The sequence below is a fragment of the Alosa alosa genome, chromosome 3 (assembly GCF_017589495.1).
Source record: "Alosa alosa isolate M-15738 ecotype Scorff River chromosome 3, AALO_Geno_1.1, whole genome shotgun sequence".
Taxonomy (NCBI): domain Eukaryota; kingdom Metazoa; phylum Chordata; class Actinopteri; order Clupeiformes; family Clupeidae; genus Alosa; species Alosa alosa.
In genome coordinates, this window is record NC_063191.1 from 6,621,113 (window position 1) to 6,640,973 (window position 19,861).

A 19,861-nucleotide genomic window follows, 5' to 3' on the forward strand; every position below is an offset into this window, starting at 1 on the left:
GAACGTCCCCCTCAATGTCTATGGTGACTACGGCCCTGGTGTGTGTGTGTGTGTGTGTGTGTGTGTGTGTGTGTGTGTGTGTGTGTGTGTGTGCGGCGCGCTCGCGTGTGTAGGGGTGTAGTTGTAAAATGTTTATAACAATCAGTGGTATTACAGTAAATGGTTCCTAGAGTGTTGGTGAGTGTACATATTGTGAATGTGGATAATACAGTGTGATTTCTGAATGTTAAAGTTGCATTTGGTGAATAACCTCTTTTGAGAGGTGGATAAACTCTAATAAGAGGTGGATAAACTCTATTTCTAAAATGTCAGAGGTGGATAAACTGTGTTTACTTGCATTTAGCCTCCACTCCAACCCTGTGTGTGTGTGTATGTGTGTGTGTGTGTGTGTGTGTGTGTGTGACATTACTGAAATGGATAGCTACTGAGATCAAGGACAGCATTCCTTGTCCTGCAAAAACAAAATCTGATTCATTGCACATGTCTGAAAGCAAGAGGCACGAATCATTCTGGTTACCACATCACTTATCCAAAGAGCGATGACAGGGAGGGTGTTTCTAAGAAGGGCATTATTTACAGGAAGACCTACTCATGCCTCAGTGCAAATAGGTTCCTTACACATACATGTCTGAAGGCGTGAGGCATTATTCTGATTACCACATCCTAACTTTCGAAAGGAAAGGTGTTTCTAAGAAGGGCATTATTTACAGGAAAACAGATGTCAACATACTTATGTGTCAGTGCAAATAGGTGACTTCATTAAACACTCATGCACTTCACACAGACAGGTGCTCCTCTTACATCCTTCCATCCACTGTGCATCACAGGGTGCCTCACTAATGCATCGCCTTTCCATGGGGGCCCTCATACAGGGGTCAACCTGACCTAAGGGTCCCTCACACAGCTCTTACTCTGAGCACATTCTGTTACTGTAAGCATCACAGCAAGCCCTTTCACTTCTGGCATTATGTAGCAACAGGAGAAAGCAGTCACCCCACCTGGCCTCAAACCCCAGTACAAAACCTGCACTCTGATTGCATTTTATTTGTAGAGCGCTTTGTCATGTACTCAAAGCACTGAACATTGTGGGGTAAAAAAGGGAGGCAGGCAGGATTAAAAGTAAAAAGAAAGTAGAATGAAATAATAAATTAGGAGGCTCACATAAAGTGTACAGGCAGTGGCAAGTGTGGAAAGAAACAGACATATGCCAGTACAATTAAAAAGTAAAGTATTACATATTTATAACTCTGTTTCTAACAAATGCAGACAATACATTTGCCAGTTTACTTACAAGTATAGGCAATGTATTTGCTCACATGGGTTCCTATAATTTACACAAGATTGACTTGTTTGGCAGGTGTGGTTCACATTGGGGGAGAAGTACATTAGTTCAAGAAAACACTGGGCTCCCATAATTTACTCTAAGCTTTCTTGTGGAAAGTATGATTCATGTGTAGAATGGGCACACGAGCACAGGAAAGGTGTAGGAGTGCATGTATGGAGATGTCTTTCATCACCTTGATGAACATTATACTCTTTCCCACTTATTTCCTATGGCGGTCATTTTTGACCGTAAGCAAAAAAAAGTGTGACCAAGTTGAATAAATCACTCAAAATTCATAGAAATTAGTCACATGAATTTCATGTGTTCAAATGCCTTTTGTAAAGGATATCATAAGGTCTTGAGGCAATCTGATGAAAAATGCCATATTTATGGTACAGGGAATGTGTAAATTGGTCATTTTTGACCGGAACAGTGTTACAGTAGAAGGTTAAAGCAACACCAAAGCACTTTTTCCGCTGTCGCACGCATGCTATTCGTTTATCCAGCACCGACAATGTCCACAGACAAGGTAGAGTATGTTGCATGATTTTATGAAAGTACGATGTATTGCGACATCAGAAGTAAGTCAAATGTGTAGTTTCTTATGTCTCATTCCACATATCCGCTATCTGGCAAACTTGCATAGTGCAGTTAAAGCCAATAGAGGGGTCGCGAAGCAAATGAGGGAGGGCCGTTCACCCTGTTGCGAGTTGATGAACCACTGAAACAATTTTGGAAACATTATTTTAAGGTTCAAAAAACTCTTTGGTGTTGCTTTAGGAAAACGATCCACTGACATTGCACCAACGTCAAGAGACATGATCACTTGAACTCTGGCTTAGATGATAAAATGTTGATGCTGATGACGTTGTTAATTAACTTAAACTTTTTTGTTTTTTTTACTTTTTTTCAAGCTGTGATCGCAGACGCCTCTTCAGCTCCCTGGAGTGCTGAGGTAGAAAGAGAAATGTTTGTCTAGAAAGGGAAATGTTTGTATATAAAAGGAAATAATTGTGGGAAATGTTTGTCTAGAAAGGGAAATGCTTTAAATGCTTTTTCCTTCAGCACTAAAGAAGACTAAGAAAACAATATTTTAGTATTTCACAACGTCTCTTGTGCAAAAGTCTGTGTGTGCCTTGTGTGTGTTTGTGTGTGTGTGTGTGTGTGTGTGAGTGTGTAACAGAGATATATAGAGAGAGTGATAGAGAGAGAGAAAGAGAGATTGTGAGCCTTATAATTTAAATGGCGAAAAGGCTCATAGACTTCTATGGGAGCAGATTCTTGGCCACAACTTTCACAGTTTTCTGTTGGTTCCTGCTTATGATAATAAGGAGAAGCGTGACTCAGACATATTCAGACTCAGTCATGCGGATTTCCCCACTGATGCCCACATACGTCACTTACTGGCCCAAGCACAGAGAAGAACGCCTGAATGGTTCCATTCACTTTTGCTTGGGTGTGGGATTGGAGTGTGATAAGTAGTTCCCCAACCAGAGTCTCCCTCCATGCAAGACATTGTATTGAAACATTTTGACTCTCTTCCCACAGTGCAGTGGCACCATTTCATTTTTGTAGATGATGTTTACATACAGTACATGCATACTTGTGAAAGTGAAGTACAGAGAGAGGGAAAGAGAGTGAGAGTGAGAGTGAAGGGAGAGTTGGAGGGAGAGACACAAAGAGAGAGGGGAATTGGTGTGAAATGGATGGTTTTGTGTTTCACTGTTGGAGGCCATCTATCTGTAATTTATAAGCAGTTTTATTTCCATGTACAGTACTTATTTAGAAAATAAAGCAAGAAATATAGGCTAAACACAAACACATATGCACATACATCTCAGAAACAAACAGCACCTTTTTGTAAATGAAAGTGTCCTGAGACAGACTGCACTGTTGCTCCTTGAGTCCAGAATGTCAGTCACAAAATTAGAAACAGCAGAATGAACGTGTCTGCAACACCATGGAAAAACGTGTCCATTGTTCTCCCTTTAATGTCATGGTGTCTATGGCTTTAGTTCCATGGGCTTTAATCACACAGTGTCCGTGGCTATGAGGGGACTAATGGCAAGGTATCACAGAAAGCTTACGGTCACATCTTCAGTGTACAGAGGGAGGTCGAGGGGCGGCTTGGGAAGTGTAGGGAAGACTGTTCCTTGTTAGTTTACCGAAAACATTTCTTACCACACATTGATAGAAGATTGACATAAAAAACTAAAGTTGAAATCAGTCCAGGGGTGGCCAACGCAAGCAGGCAGTGGGGTCGGTGAGGCCCATAGACTTCTATTGGAGGAGCTTCTTGGCCACAACTTTCAAAGTTTCCTGTTGGTTCCTGCTTATGATACTACAAATGAATGATCAAACACAGACACACACAGACACACAGAAACACACACACACACACACACACACACACACACACAAATTAATCAGTTAAAAGCATATACTGTATATCCACTATTTCATTACAAGTCAATTAAGAAAACAGAGAGGTGACACTAGAAAGAAAGAGTGAGACGACCCTTTCATGAAGGTCTGAGGACATGACTAGGTGTTTGATTTTGATACACACAAGTCTGAATGATAAATTCTGTGAATAAGTTGTGTCCCGATAGTTTTGGCCGTATAGTATCTCTAATATGTGACTGTTAAACATACCATTTCCTAAGCATGATGATGAGAATAGCTCCAAAAATTACACTGATGATAATTATCACAGAGAGTGGTCTCCCAGATGCCCCTAAAAGAGAAAGGATGAGACCATTTAGGTACATTTGTTTCAACAGACAGCCATCCCAGATAGTGACATCCAGTGTTTCCTCGGCAGTCAAAAATCGACATGTTAAAAGTGGTCAACAATGACAATCTAAATCAAACAATCAAAGATGACCCTAAATGGGTTAACCATTTGCACTATTCTTGTGTACTATTGTACTGTAACTGCCAAGTTCAGTTTATCCACTTGAATAAATAAATAAATAAATAAAACATCTGTGAGTGTAATAGTGAACAGCCAGAGAGTTTTAAGGATATCCTGTTGTTGATCAATTCTTCTGACACTAAGCAAAATAGTCGCACACATTCTGTCCACACCACAGTATGGGCATCTTACCGGTGACTGCATACAGAGTGTGGTGACCTTCCGCAGTGCCATAGGAGTTTGAGGCCTTGCAGGTGTACAGGCCGTTCAGCTCAGGAATGAAGTCCAGGTACAGCCTGTTGCCTTCTGCTCTCACCCCACTGGGCAGGGGATGGCCCTCTCTGAAAAAGAGTACAGCTGGTGTAGCGACGTAGACCGATTGTGTGTGTGTGTGTGTGTGTGTGTGTGTGTGGGTGTGTGTGTGTGTGTGTGTGTGTGTGGGGGGTCTCTAAGGGGAGAAGGGTTATTCGAGCAGGCTGAGGTTTGGGGATGGGTGAGTGAGACTGAGAAAAAGAAAGCACACACACACCCTTACAAATATGACATCATGATATCAGAAAAGTGCTGAGCTTTGTGTGCAAAGGGTAAACAGAGGGCAACAGGGCAATCGACAGCATGTGTGATCATTAACACATTATAAAGTCACTGGAGTGTGTTAGTGTGTGCAATGTACACATTAAAGGAACCGTATGTAAGAAATGTATTTCAATTAATCATAAAATGGCCCTAATATGTCACTTGACATTAAGAAATCATGTTAATTTCAAATATTTATTTCACTGACAACAGTAGTCCGGCCAGGATATTCTCATTTAAAAAGTGAAGTTGCAGCCCTCAACTGATGTTGATGTTGTGTTTTATCATGTCATGTTGTGTTTTTGCCTGATGCACCACCCTCTACCTATCTACTAATCACAAAGTCAGTAGTGTTTCGGCATCCGGGTTGGCAACCTCGAGTCAGGGGGGAGGGGGAGGGGATACCCCACTCTACAGTAATTTGAAAGTGATTGCAGTACCAGTTTTGGCCACAATCTTACATATAGTTCCTTTGAGCGCAGGACTTTTTACATCTGGTGGATTCTGGGTGAACCCAGAAGAGTCTGTGAGTGCATTATTTTGAATTTACTTTGCAGGTCTATCTTTCTGAAATCTCATTCACAACTGCTTGTTCGGCATGGGGCGGGCTTTATATGATTAACAGAGTAATACAGTCAGCAGTGCTATCAATGCCTGTACTTTTCTTTGGAACTGGAGTATACAACTGCATTCAAAAACTGATTTGGAGTACAACTGCATTGACAACCTTTGTTTTTATTATACCTCTGAAAAATGTTTATAATGTACCAATTTAAGTTTAAATTCACAGCTGACGCCCAAATGAGTGAAATAACCCCAGACACATTTTCAGTCTCAATTGAGGATGGTTTGTGGATGACCAGGCTAGGTTTGACTGAACCTTCCAGAAGTCCTGGCCAAATGCCATGTAACAGTGAAAGAAACTGAATCTTCATCTTTTATTTTTTTATTTATAGTTTTTTTAGAATAGAACTAATTAAGTCTGTGAGTACCTTGACCATGTATAATCAGGTTTGGGGTTGGCATCTGCACTGCACTGATAACCATCATCCATCTGTGTGATCTTCACAGACTGAGGTGGGTCTGAAAAACACAAATTAACCTTTTTTTCTATTACTTAAAATAACAAAATGTAAAAATTCCCCATTTCATCAATTTTCAACCTACTGGGTACTCAATGCTAAGAGGTTAATAAATGCTGGCCACCTTCAGACAATAAGAACTCTCTCTCTCTCTACCTCTCTCTGGTTTTAGTACTAGTTGACTGATAATAAAAGAAAGTCAAAGGTCTCTCTCACTGTCTCATACTCTCTCTCTCCATGTTTCTTTGTTTTTCTCTCTGTCTTGTTAATTGCAGTATAGTGTCCCCTTAACCAAAACAAATTTTAGCCTAAAAAGACAAACTTCACTATTTACAACTCTTTCAAATATCTCTCAATGTGCCAGTCCATGCATTAAATAACAGTTGTCAGGCCCACTTAATTAAGTCAAAAATACACAAGAGAGAAATAGATTTTAAAGCCAACTTAATTTGTATTTGGTGGTATGGCTCTGTCCAGAGGAAGTTCCCTGTATTTCTATGGGCTCTATGAAAAGCCAACACAGGGAACAGCAGCACCCTCAGGCGACTAGTAAATCTATTGCCCCTAGAACAGAGCAATTAACGATGACAACAGTATGTCATTATTTCAAGTTAAACCACTTTGAGGTGGAGCTGGGGAGGAGGTGGGTTGCAAAGCAGCAAGATAAGAAAGCAGTGAGAGTAAACAGACTGATGCAGCTTAAATAAGGCGCTGTCATGAGAGAGGCCACTTGCGAGTGAAGGGAGCGATCAGCTGAGTGGAACAGCTGATGTGGGCTGGGCCAATAAGAAGGTGACAGCGGGCTTGAATATGCGGCCTGCCAGAACTAATGCAGAATGCTTGATTTACCTAAGTGCCGCATTGATACATCAAAACAGATCAGCCAGGGCCATTGGTAAAAGTCATATGATTTGCCAAAAGGCTGATAACAGTCAACAAGGCCAATAGGAATGTTAGGCTGATACACAGTGCCGGTGTACGATTGACAAGGTACAACAGTTGTGAAGCATCATGGTTCATTATGCGCTCAATAAATAACAAACTATGAAGTCAGTGGTCACACTCACTTAAACACAACTAGGCGTTACTTGACCTAGAGAATAGGCCATTAGCTTGTAGTCAGACTAGGCTACATATATCTCCCATTTTTTTTTCCATTGTGAATAATCTAAACATGCTCATCATTATATAGACAGGTTAGGCCAGATATTTTCCATTGCCAGTCAGTCAGCTGTGAGTACTGGCGCATGTGGTGACTAAAGGGGAGGCACATTCATTTGAAATCAGATTATGACATAATGGACAGAAGTTGAACAAACAGGTTAGAGGCGCGCACTCCCTTTATCAGAACTGATTAGAATAAACCTCAGACAACTAGCTACATGTGCCACAGTTGTTGTTTGCAGCATGTCATCACACTGCTACTGGACATGTGCATTCTATTCAGCCTGTGGTCTGTGACATCATCTACTCTATCTCGTTCCTAAACCACGGGGCTGTAACATTTCCAGACCATTGAGCATGACACTGATCAACACATTTAAGTAAGTATAAGTATATATACTTTTTTGATCCCGTGAGGGAAATTTGGTCATTTAACCGGTGAATTAGTGAAACACAAACAGCACACAGTGAACACACAGTGAGGTGAAGCACACACTAATCCCGGCGCTGTGAGCTGCCTGCTACAACGGCGGCGCTCGGGGAGCAGTGAGGGGTTAGGTGCCTTTCTCAAGGGCACTTCAGCCGCGGCCCTCTGGTCGGGGCTCGAACCGGCAACCCTCCGGTTACAAGTCCGAAGCGCTAACCAGTAGGCCACGGCTGCCCTCTAATTTCCTTGCTTGTTTGTCATAATGTGTGAAAACGAAAAGCTCCCATTTGGGGTTAGTAAGCATGCATACATGCACACGTGCACACACCCACACACAAGGATGTGGAGGCTAAATGCAAGTAAACACAGTTTATCCACCTCTGACATTTCCTAAATAGAGTTTAACCACCTCTTAATAGAGTTTATCCACCTCTCAAAATAGTTTATTTACCTATTACCATAAACTTCCTTGTATCCTTGTATTGCAACTTTTAACATTCAAAAATCAAACTATATTATCCACATTCACAATATGTACACTCATCAACACTCAAGGAACCATTTAATACCATTGGTATTGTTATAAACATTGGACAACAACCTCCACCATCATCAAACATGTTCTGAATGGCTTTTTTAAAAATACCTAATGGCGCAGTCCACCTCACCGTGATCACAGAATTCATAGTTTACCCACCTCTTATTTTACCACTACATCCCTGCCCACACACACACTTGCATGTACATACTGTAGAAACACATAGAGACAAACACACACGCACACACACATACCAGATATCCTAGTTTATAGAATAGGGTAGACCAATGAACATGTGTAAACAAACTTACAGTGAATGACATTAGACCCCTCCTGGACCCCCACACCATCTCCTTCATATGCCCCTTGGTAAGAAAGGAAATGGCTATAGTCATTGGACAAATTTAACTAATGACCAGACAGGTGTACAAAAAGCATGTGTAAATATAGCATACACATCACATGGCGTATCCTCAAAGCACATTTTATTACAGTTTTTTTCAATCGCTAACAAGCGCTTACCTATACTTCAGATAATTTTTCTAAACTCTTAACACAGACTCACACCTACAAAACACAATTGGCCAAATGGATAATTTTCTTCTCAAAAACACATTTTGTTAAATATATACTAACTCTTCATTTCAAAACAGAACACATCTTTCTCTGCACACACTAACTTTACCAAAACACTGGAAATCTGACTCAAAATTAAATTATTCTGTCAAAGAATAACACTTGTTTTCACTTCACAAGGTACATGCAGTCAATCAAAGTACACCAGGTTTCAAAATTCTGGCTATTGTTGACATTACAAAAACTGCATAGACTTTTATGTCTTACAGGTATTTGCATGCAAAACATGCTATCCACCGTTTTTACACTAAATTTCTTGGTTGGGAACTGTATGTCCACATGCAATGTTCACATTCAAAAGCATTCCAGTAAAAAGCAAATCAGTTTTTTTCCCTTTACTGTTTACTACAGGAGGTACAGTAGAAATACTGTTTACAGTATGATAGAACAGGAAAAGCTTTACAGTATTGCTTACAGTGAACAAAATATCCATGAAACACACAATAGCATTCTGAACAAAAAACAACAGCAAAAAGCCCAGATAAAAAGGGGGGAACTAAAAAAAGCATACAATTACTGTATCTAATCTCTGCGATTTTCAGAGTTAGGCCACAGTTTCATCAACATCACATCTGATATTATCCAAGGCGATGTACCTGGGATAAAACCATTTGGTAGCAGAAGCAGAGCAGAAGCAGAGGTTTTTATACTGTATCTAAGGTTTGGAATATTGTGTTTGCTATTGTGAGATGTTGTGTGTTAACATTCGTAAATACTACAAAAACAATCCATTGTTTTGTTGGTAGGTATAGCTTGTCTGTTAAGAAAATGAAAGCATTGTGGAAATGTGTTTACTGACTGCATATTGTGTGAAAACGACATAAAATGTGTGAATGGTATGGCCACAAAAGACCGATGCTGTGCTAATTGTGTTTAGAGTTTTGAAAATGTGACAACTGGTTAGACAAACGTTAGCGACTGAAAAAAACTGTATTATACAATCAATACAATTGTAGCTGGATAAATTACCGAACATGAATACAAGTTTGAGGAACTTACCGGTACTCGTGCGCACCACCACAAGTAGGCACAGCCAAAATCCAAGGTCCATCTTTCACAATCCTTAATTAAAGTGCCAGCTCTTTGTAGACGAGCAGAAAGAGATACGTCAGAGCCGGGGGAACTCAACTCTCCAACTCTTGAAGAACAGTTAATGCATCGCTGTCTCTCTTGTCTCGCTGTATCGCTTTTACAAGTAGCCTACTGTAAACGGTGAACAGTCGCAGTTTGTATTGCCTGGTTTGAATTAGCGGGATGATCCTGCTGAGTTCAAATGCTCAGTAGCCGAAACAGCTGAACGACACAGCTGACCCGTCGCGTGTGTGAAATGGGTTGCGCAATCGGCTTGATTGCTCTTGTCACTAAATGCTCCGCCCGAGTATTGCTGGCGATTTCTTTTCTGAGATTACAAGTGTGTGGGTGTGGGTATTATTGTAACAATGCACTTGACAATCCGCATACGCACCAGAAGAATATAAGCAACAAACGTGCACAGACAACACTGCAAATGCGCGAAATACGCTTAGGGTATTTCAGCGGCTAGTTGTTTACTTTCGTTTCCAAAGTATCTCCAAAGTCTGCAGGGCAAGTGCATGGGGACAGGGAGTGTGAGATCAGACACAGAAGGAAGAGAGAGATAGATAGAGCAAAGTGTTTGAGAGGGATAAAAGAGCGTGTGTGGAGTTCCAGAAAAAAAGTGGAAAGAAACATTAGGTGGCAATGTGGCTGCAATTAGTTACAGATGAATAAAACAGAGTGTGTGTGTGTGTGTGTCTTTTTCTTTCCACGTCATTCTCTCTACAGCAAAACCACATGTAACATGAATGACAGGAAGATATTCAAATAGATTCATGAGCAAGTTCATTTTGTAATACAACACAAAGTCAGGGTAATAAAACCTTATCCATATCCATATCCATGTGAACTTGTGAAGTGTGAACAGATGCCAAAGATGCCAAATTATTAAGAATCAGTATGGAAACACAAGTTCAGCAACTTCAACTTGACATGTAGTTCAACATGTAGTTCTAAAAACAATGTCTGCGGGCAGATATTGTTCATTGTTGCAATAAGAAAAAGCATGATGGGTGTCTTTAAATGGAAGTTTTGGAGGAGCGTGACAAAATTTGCCTCGCTTACAGTGTCATTATCAGGTTATTTATTTCCAGCCATCCTGTTCATGCTGCAATATTTGGTTTGATCACTCACTTTCAACCCAACATCTTCCCTCATGCCTCCTGTCTGCTTAGGTTAGGAACAGCATGGAACAGCATAGGGGTGTACGCATGGATCCTGCTTGACTCCTGCCTGCGCAGTATTATCCTGCACGATCCTGGCAAAGCACTCAGTCAGGCTGGCTAGAGATCTTGGCCACAACTTTCCCAGATTCCTGTTGTTTCCTGCTTTTGATGCTACATAAAACAAACACAGCTGCAGGCAGTGTGGTCAGTGAGGCCCAAACTTCAATGGGAACAGCTTTTTGGCCACAACTTTTAGATTCCTGGTTCCTGCTTTAATAAGAAGTGTGACTCAGACATAATCAGACTTAGACAGACTCAAACTTTTAACTTATGCCCAGATGGTGTTGGAGAGAGACACAGAGAGAGCGGGTGGGGTCAGGAATCAATTACTGTATATTTCACTGCTGCTCGTATGCTTATTCGTAATTCACTAGTAGTTTCAATTCCATATACTTATTTATTAAAGCAAGAAATATACACACAAACACATACATCTCAGAAACAAACAGCACCTTTTTGTAAATGAAAGTGTCCTGAGAAGACAGACTCCCCTGTTTCTCCTTGAGTCCAGACAGTCAGTCACAAAATTAGAAACAGCAGAATGAACATATCTGCAACACCACAGGAAAACATATTAATTGGACTCCCTTTAATTCCATGGTGTCTATGGCTTTAGTTCCATAGGCTTTAATCACCTGGTGTCCATGGCAACGAGAGGCCTAGTGAACCAGTTTGTGGTGGCAGTGTGAGGTGTCACAGTCAGCTTCCGGTCACATCTTCAGTGTACAGGAGGAGGTCGAGGGTCGGCTTGGCTGAAGAGGAAGCGTGGCCCATTAATTCAACAACAGTGAGAGCAAGCAGTGGGGTCAGTGAGACCCAGACTTGTATAGGAGCAGCTTCTAGTAGTTGTGTGCACATCCCTCCTTTCTGTTGGCCAGGTGCAGGACAAAGGTATAAAAGCTTTTAATTAAAAGTTTGGAGCATTCTCTCTTCTTATCTTCTCTTCTGGAGCATTATTATTACACCCATGCCCTAATGTAGTGCTAGGTATCACAGGAAGCTTCCGGTCACATCTACAGTGTACAGGTCGCAGGGTGGCTTGGCTGAGGAGGAAAAAGAGCACAGTTGGTTTAGTGACGTAGACTGGTTGTGTTTGTCAATGTCAGTGTGTGTGTGTGTGTGTGTGGGGGGGCAGGGGAGTGAGGCAGGGGAGTGATGTTTGGGGATGAGGGAGTGAGATTAACCTCCTGAGACCCTGCATCCTCGTATGAGAACATTACATTTAGGCTTTGTAGGCAGTGCCGGTTCAGACCTCCATGGGGCCCTAAGCAAAATCCTGCCAAGGGGCCCTCCTACCTGAACTAAAAAACTGCATTCAATGCAAAAGAACTGCAAATATTTTCTCCAAAACTGCGGTTTTCATACTCAGAAATCTGCAGTTTGACACTTGAAGTAATGCAGTTTTTTTTTGTAAGGGTCTGGTTGTGCTAGTAGCCTACTGGCTGACTGTTCTTCACCTGAGTGTCTGTAGTAGGCTACTTGCCAAAGACATAAGCTATGAACTAGCTCCCCTGATTCTCTTATTATTTCAATATTTTTTTCAAACGTAGACTATTTTAAACAATCATTTTAATACTTCATATAGGCCTAATGTACGATGTGCATCTATTGTCCATGCAGCACAGCGAATCAAAGTTAATACATTAGGCTAGGCCTACTTTCCATTTTGCATTACGTAGGCTATAAAGCTTGACTAAAACATTGTAAAACAATTAATTCTTTTAAAAATGTATGGGAAGAGTGAAATCACCTATTAGTTTCGACGGGTTCTCGCATGTTTCTGCTGAAAACTGCTAGTTTCATCCTGAGCTGCACGTTATGAACGCATTTAAAGATGCGGTTATTTTAAAAAAATGTAGCCAGTCGCCCGCATTCAAACAAACGGAATATGCGATTATATTTCACAACTTTGCGAAGTACTGGGACTGGGAAAGGCTGGCAAGCAAGCCGCAGACAGATCAGGGGATTCACTGCCCTGTTAGGTAGGCCTATGCTAGACCAGCAACACACGCTGGAAATAGACGCATGTTGACATCAAACCATGGAATAAATGCAAGTTTACCCGACTGCTGTTTCCGCTGTCATTCTCGTGGCGTTTCTTCCGTTTTTCATGCCCTGAATGGTAATTCGGTTTTATGTTCATCTTCTTAATGTATGAGGCACTGTAACTATAACTGTATAGGGCCTACTGTACTAACTTGTCTGCATAGGGCCTACTGTACTAACTTGTCTGCATAGGGCCTACTGTACTAACTTGTCTGTCAGTCACTAGCTTGACTCAAGAGGAGACGGGGGAGGGGGCCTTCATTAACTTGTGGGGCCCTACGCAACTTGCGTAGTGTGCGTATAGTGAGAACCGGCCCTGTTTGTAGGACTTTCTACTTCTGAATACATTTCTGTTGCCCTCATATCATGACAGTTATTTGTACCAGAAAGAGAAAGCACACACACATACCTTCACAAATAGGACATCAATGATATCAGAAAAGTGCTGAGCTTTGTGTGCAAAGGGTAAACAGAAGGCAACAGGGCAATCGACAGCATGTGTGATCATTAACACATTATAAAGTCACTAGAGTGTGTTAGTGTGTACAATGTACACATTAAGCACTAGGACTAATTGCTGTTATACTCTCTCCACAGCCCAGTAGTGTTTGCTCAGGGAGGCTCCACACGACACACTGATTTGGCCTTTCCAGTTAAGTGTATGGACAGTATAACAGGTTTGCATTCCATAGTTTATTGCTTAATACCCTGCCTGCTCTACTCCTTCTCTAACCTGCCTAATTTACAATGGCAGAGAGTGTCTGTGTAAAAGCACTTCATTAAAATACAGGACTTCTGGTGGATTCTGGGTGAACCCAGAAGAGTCTGTGAGTGCATTATTTTGAATTTCAGGAGGTCAACTTGACAAATTTGAAGATTATTAATTTAAAGAATTTAAAGACATCATATGCTACTCCCAAATCCTATTTCAAACATTTAAAACAGGTACAGTAGTCTAAGATACAAAACTCCAGAGCAGTGGGCAGCCCTTAACCAGGCACCCAGGGAGCAGTTGTGGGTTAGGTGACTTGCTCAAGGGCACCTCATCCATGGATGTGGGAGAACTTTTTTACACTGCCCCATACACATTTTTCCTACCAGTCAGGGATTGAACCAGCCACCCTAAGTCCGATTTCTTCCGATTGCTAGGTAAAACCAATTGTTTTCGTTGGAAATGGAAATCTATGTGAAAAAAGCGTTTTTTGACCTTTACTTGTTATAAGTGAAATATTCTTGTTCTATTGGCAAAATGTTGCAAGTGAAATGTTCTTGTTTTGTGGAAAACATTCCTTAAAATAATTAAAATTGTCTGGCAAGATACTGAAAATAGAACAAGAATATTTCACTTATAACCAGGTCAAAAAAACTTAAATCAAGCGCAATAATAAGCTAATAATTTAAAAATAAGCATATTATCTTGGTTTTCTTGGAATCTTACTTAGATTTCATTTTTTGCATTCAAGCTACAACACCAACCATTGTTTTCACTTGTTCCCTGGTTCCCTGGTTCCCAGGAAATGATATTTGAGTGCAAAAGAAGGAAAGGGGAATCCTTTTCTGAAAGGGATGTTTTTTCCCTCATCGTGGAAAACGATGCAAGTGAAAGCTGTAGTGAGAAAGGAAGATGTCAAGAGGTGAGCTTGACACAATTTGAAGGTTATTCATTTAAAGATAGAAATCTTAGGCTACTCCCAAATCTTGTTCAAAACATTAAAATCAGGCAGTACAATAACAAGATTCAAATCTCCAGAATGAAATTAAATGTGTTAACTCATTCATTGAATTCTGGGTAAGAAGGATATGTGTAGTCCTGTCTGTTTTTCAAAGTTGGCAGAGTTTTGACAGCTCGGCAGGACAGCTGGGGCACTGCAGACAGTCTGGACCTCTCGGGCAGGTGGCCTGATGACTGGTAGCCTGATGACAGACTGATGTGGTCGCGCTGGAGGGCAGCAAAGCAACAAGCCGGACCAGGATCTGGAGTGGAGTCGGGCAAGGGATCCAGACTGCTTGAGTAGGCCTAGTTGAATTCTGTGAGAGAAGGGTGTGTTTTGCAAAATCAAAATCTCAAGCAGCTCACCTATTTAATTGGGCTGCTGACGAGCGACCTTGCACTCTTCTATCCCTGCTATCAAATGCAGAGGACAGGAAATAGATAGATAGATAGATAGATAGATACTTTATTGATCCCCAGGGGAAATTCAAGGTCTCAGCAGCAGCATACATACAACACAAACACATTCTTTAATTAGGCTGGTTTTTATTAGGAAATGACTTTGTCAAGAAATTGCATGCAATGGCAGAATGAAAGGGTGATAATGAGTAGCACATATATAGTGTTCCCACTGCCGGTTGATCTCTTTCAACTTCTGCCCTCTGGAAGACGCTATATATCTCTGAAGACAGGAACGGCGCTTCAACAACAACTTCTACCCTTCAGCAATTAGACTCCTGAACTCCTGAAGATTTGCAACTCTACTTATTTATTTATATTTATTTAATTAATCTCCTCCCGCTGTGTTTCTTATAAGATCGCTCTCTGATTCCTTGATGAATAATGAATAAATTACAGATAATCAAAAGCACTGTTAAATATCATTTGTGTATAGCGCTCTTATATTGTATTACGGTAGCCTAAGAGTGTTGGTTGTTATATGTGGGGTATTACGGTTTTTCATACCTGCGTGTATGCCATGCTACTTCAGTTTCACTTGTATGTAGTTGATGAAGGTGACGGGTGAACAGAGCCGTACTCTATGTGAAAGTTCATTTAATAAATGACATTGAATAGACACTCCGCTTATTCTTCTCCACGTCAAGTTAATCCTGCGCGACAGTCAGTTAACTTAACAGGTTATGGGCCCAGGGCCGAAGATAAGCGAGTGTGAAAAAGTTTAACGCGACGTATTACGCGATAGCTAGCCAGCAAGAAGCTGAGAAATTGGCGGGGTTGGAAGATGGCAAACCGAGCAACAGGAGTCCCAGCACCGCAGCTTTTATTCGACGGATCTGAAGAGAAATATGACCTTTGGGAAACGAGGTTCCTAAGCAGTCTACACATTCTCAAGTTGAAGGAGACCATTTTACATGAACCCGCTCAGGCGAGCGATGAGGACAACCGGAAAAATGCAGACTGCTATGCCGAACTGGTAAGGCTAATAGACGATAAAAGCCTATCACTAATCAGGCACGAAGCCGCTGATAATGGCAGGAAAGCCCTGAGCATACTTAAAGAACATTATTCAGGAAAAAGCAAGCCACGGATTATAAATATGTACACGTCATTAACAAAGCTGCGAATGGCAGAAAACGAAACTGTTACAGACTTTTAATAAGGGCAGAGAACATCATTACAGCGTTAAGAGATCTGGGAGAAACCATGAGTGATGGATTAATCGTAGCCATGATGCTATGCGGGCTACCAGACTCGTTCAAGCCGCTAGCAGTCCATGTAACGCAGAATGAGGATAACGTTACGTTTTCAGACTTTAAAAGAAGGCTACGGGTCTATGAAGAATCGGAGAAAATGAAAATGACAGAACAGACTACAGATAACGTGATGAAGACGCATACAAGACAGGGCGGAGGCCACAGCAAGCCACAAGGTAACAGAAAAGAAGATGCCAACTTGACTTGTTATAAATGTGGAATAAAAGGACACAGGGCGAGAAAATGTTACAAGAAAGTGTGGTGCAATTACTGTAGAAACAATACCCATGCTGAGTCACTATGTAAGAAAAAGGGGGGACAAGATGGCGCCAGAAAAGTTGCTGAGGAACAAGATGGCGATGAAGGAGATTACCTCTTCATGGCTAAACATGTGAAAAGTGAAAGACCACCACTCAACGTGAAAACAAAAGGCATCATGGTGGACGCGGGGGCAACTTCCCACATTGTGAACGACATCAACAAGTTCCAGAACTTCGACAGCTCGTTCCAGCCAGAGACCCACTGTGTGGAATTAGCCGACGGAAGCAAGTGCAGTGGAATGGCCCAACAGAGAGGAACGGCGGTGATCCACCTTCTAGACAACGCTGGACTACAAACACACAGCAGCTACGAGATACACTCTACATGCCATCATACCCACACGACATCTTCTCAGTGGCAAGAGCGTCAAATGGAGGAGCTACAATCACTTTCAAAAAGGGGGACAGCCGCATGGTCACCAAGGATGGTAGCAGGTTTGACATTCATGAGACTGGGAATTTGTATTACTTGCCAACTGTTGAAAAAGATGTTGATCAGTGTAAGGTATGTCATGATCTACAGACATGGCACCAAATACTGGGTCATTGTAATTTTGAGGATGTTAAAAGGTTACAAGGTGTTGTGAAGGGCATGGAGATTAAGGGAGGTGCAGTTGGGTTGGATCAGTCATGTGATGTGTGTACACAAGGAAAGTTCACTCAGACAAGAAATAGGGAGCCAGATAGGAAAGCAAAGAAGCCCCTAGAACTAGTTCACACTGATTTAGCCGGGCCTATGTCCACACCAAGCAAAGAGGGACACAGATATGTGCAGTCCTTCACAGATGACTATTCAGGCACTATACTTGTGTACTTTCTAAAGTCTAAGAGTGATAATGGTGCAGGCCACAGAAAGATTCTTAGCAGACACAGCGCCTTATGGAGAAATCAAGTGTATCCGTTCAGATAACGGCACTGAGTTTACAAGTCGAGACTTTCAGGCAATATTAACAAAGAATAGGATTAGGCATGAGACGTCTGCTCCTTACTCACCCCACCAAAATGGCACTGCGAGAGAGGTTGGAGAACACTCTACGATATGAGCAGATGCCTACTGATAGAAAAGCGGGCTGCCAGATGAGCTGTGGAACTATGCTGTGCAGACCTCCGCTTATGTGAGAAAACAGGTGCTACAGTAGACGACAAAAAAAAACGCCCCACTGAGTTATTCACAGGCAAGGTACCAAATGTATCCAAATTGCAAAAATCGATCAATGTGTTTTGCTTACAAGCAAGAGAAAAGCAAATTGGACTCTAGATGTGAGCAAGGCGTTTTCATAGGCTACGATAAAAAACAGCCCAGCCTATCTAGTATACTATCCAGACACAGAGAGGGTCCAAAAAGCATAGACTGGTGAAATTCACCATTAAAACAACCCAGGAAAGGGAAACACAAACATCTGAGTCACACATAGAACACGGGGTGTACATCCAAGGGTTGACAACAGTGAAGAGAGTGTTGTTGATGAAAATGTGGAAAATGTACCAGGTCAGGGTGATCAAAGTGGTATTACCGAGACTTCACCTGAAAAGACTGAGTACACACAGCCAGGTGAAGTCACAGAGACTGTGACCAAAAGGTACCCACCGAGAAATAGAAAGAAACCAGCTCATCTACAGGATTTTGAGACTGGGGATAAGGAGGACAAACTGCACACATGCATGGACTCTTGTTACAGAGCCGGTGTGTGATATACCTCAAACTTACCAGGACGCTATTGCATCAACCAAAGCGAGGCAGTGGACAAATGCCATGAAAGAGGAGATCGATCTCTGGAGGAGAACGAGACCTTCAGCCTAACTCAGTTGCCACCAGGCAAACAGACAGTGGGGGCAGATGGGTTTTGCACTTAAGACAGAAATTGATGGGTCTGACAAATACAAGGCAAGATTTGTAGCAAAAGGCTACAGTCAGAAACAAGGCACTGATTATGATGAGACTTTCTCACCCACAGCTGATATGACAAGTGTGAGAGTGGTCATGCAAAAGGCAGTGCAGGATGATCTAGTCTTACACCAGATGGACGTTAAGACCGCTTATTTGCATGCCCCAATTGACTGTGAAATTTATATGGAGCAACCTGAGGGTTATGAGAAAAGGTCAAAATCAGGTGAAAAGCTAGTGTGCAAGTTACACAAATCTCTCTATGGTCTTAAACAGTCAGGGAGGAATTGGAATGCTATGTTGCATACATGTTTAGTTGAGAATGATTTTGTACAGAACCCAGCTGATACCTGTGTGTATACAAGAGAAAAAACACAATGAGAAAGTAATCCTAATAATTTGGGTTGATGATCTGATCATAGCAGCTAATAATGAGAGTGTTCTGGGAAATGTAAAGATGATGCTTACTGAAAGGTTCAAAATGAAAGACATGGGAAAGCTGAGACATTTCTTGGGGATAGATTTTGAACAAGCAGATGGTTTAGTCAAAATGTCATAGGAGAGATATGTGAGAAAAGATTCTAGATCGATTTGAAATGCAGGATTGCAAATCTAGAGAAACACCATGTGAACCAAAACTTGAATACATAGAAGATGCTGAGAAAATGAAAGAGCCAAGAAAGTATAGGGAGGCAGTAGGTAGTTTAATTTACTTGTCCACATGCACCCGTCCAGATATAAGTTTTGTGGTCAGTAAACTCTCTCAGCACTTTGCTGAACCAACAGTAGAACACTGGAACACAGTAAAGCATGTGTTCAGGTACCTCAAGGGTACAACAGAACAGGGGTTATTCTTCAGGAGAAATGACACAGAAAAACTAGGTCTAAGGGTCTACTGTGATGCTGACTGGGCGTCAGATTCAGCGGATAGACGGCACATCAGGGTATTGTGTCAGTCTAAATGAGGGAAGCTCTTTGATATCCTGGAAAACAAGAAAACAACCAACAGTAGCGTTATCTACTTGTGAGGCTGAATACATGTCCTTAGCTTCAGCCATACAGGAATGCATCTACTTAGAACAACTGCTCAGGGGTATAGACACTTACCAATACGCACAAACAAAGGTGTATGAAGACAATCAAGGTGCCATAGCACTAGCCAAAAATCCAGTTAACAGACAACGTTGCAAACACATTGATATTAAATATCATTTCATCAG

The 19,861-nt window shown here is 41.5% G+C and overlaps 1 protein-coding gene across 1 annotated transcript; it reads right to left on the reverse strand.

The window, feature by feature from the left end:
• Positions 1–3,065: 3,065 nt before the first annotated feature.
• On the reverse strand, positions 3,066–9,975 carry LOC125292307 (nectin-4-like). The gene is made up of 6 exons (XM_048239523.1): positions 9,664–9,975; positions 8,340–8,393; positions 5,810–5,900; positions 4,434–4,582; positions 3,980–4,061; positions 3,066–3,665 (listed from the first exon to the last, which is right to left on the reverse strand). The coding sequence occupies exons 1-6, from the start codon at positions 9,713–9,715 to the stop codon at positions 3,605–3,607; spliced, it is 489 nt and encodes a 162-aa protein (XP_048095480.1). The 5' UTR covers positions 9,716–9,975; the 3' UTR covers positions 3,066–3,604.
• Between the last annotated feature and the right edge of the window lie 9,886 nt (positions 9,976–19,861).

Bases quoted from the DNA above. Each gene is read 5' to 3' on its own strand.
- LOC125292307 (XM_048239523.1), bottom strand. From the start codon at position 9,715: ATGGACCTTGGATTTTGGCTGTGCCTACTTGTGGTGGTGCGCACGAGT. The intron at 5,901-8,339 runs GTAAGTTTGTTT...TGTGTTTTTCAG, and splicing joins GGGGTCTAATGTCATTCACT to ACCCACCTCAGTCTGTGAAG. The intron at 3,666-3,979 runs GTATGTTTAACA...ATTCATTTGTAG, and splicing joins ATCATCATGCTTAGGAAATG to TATCATAAGCAGGAACCAAC.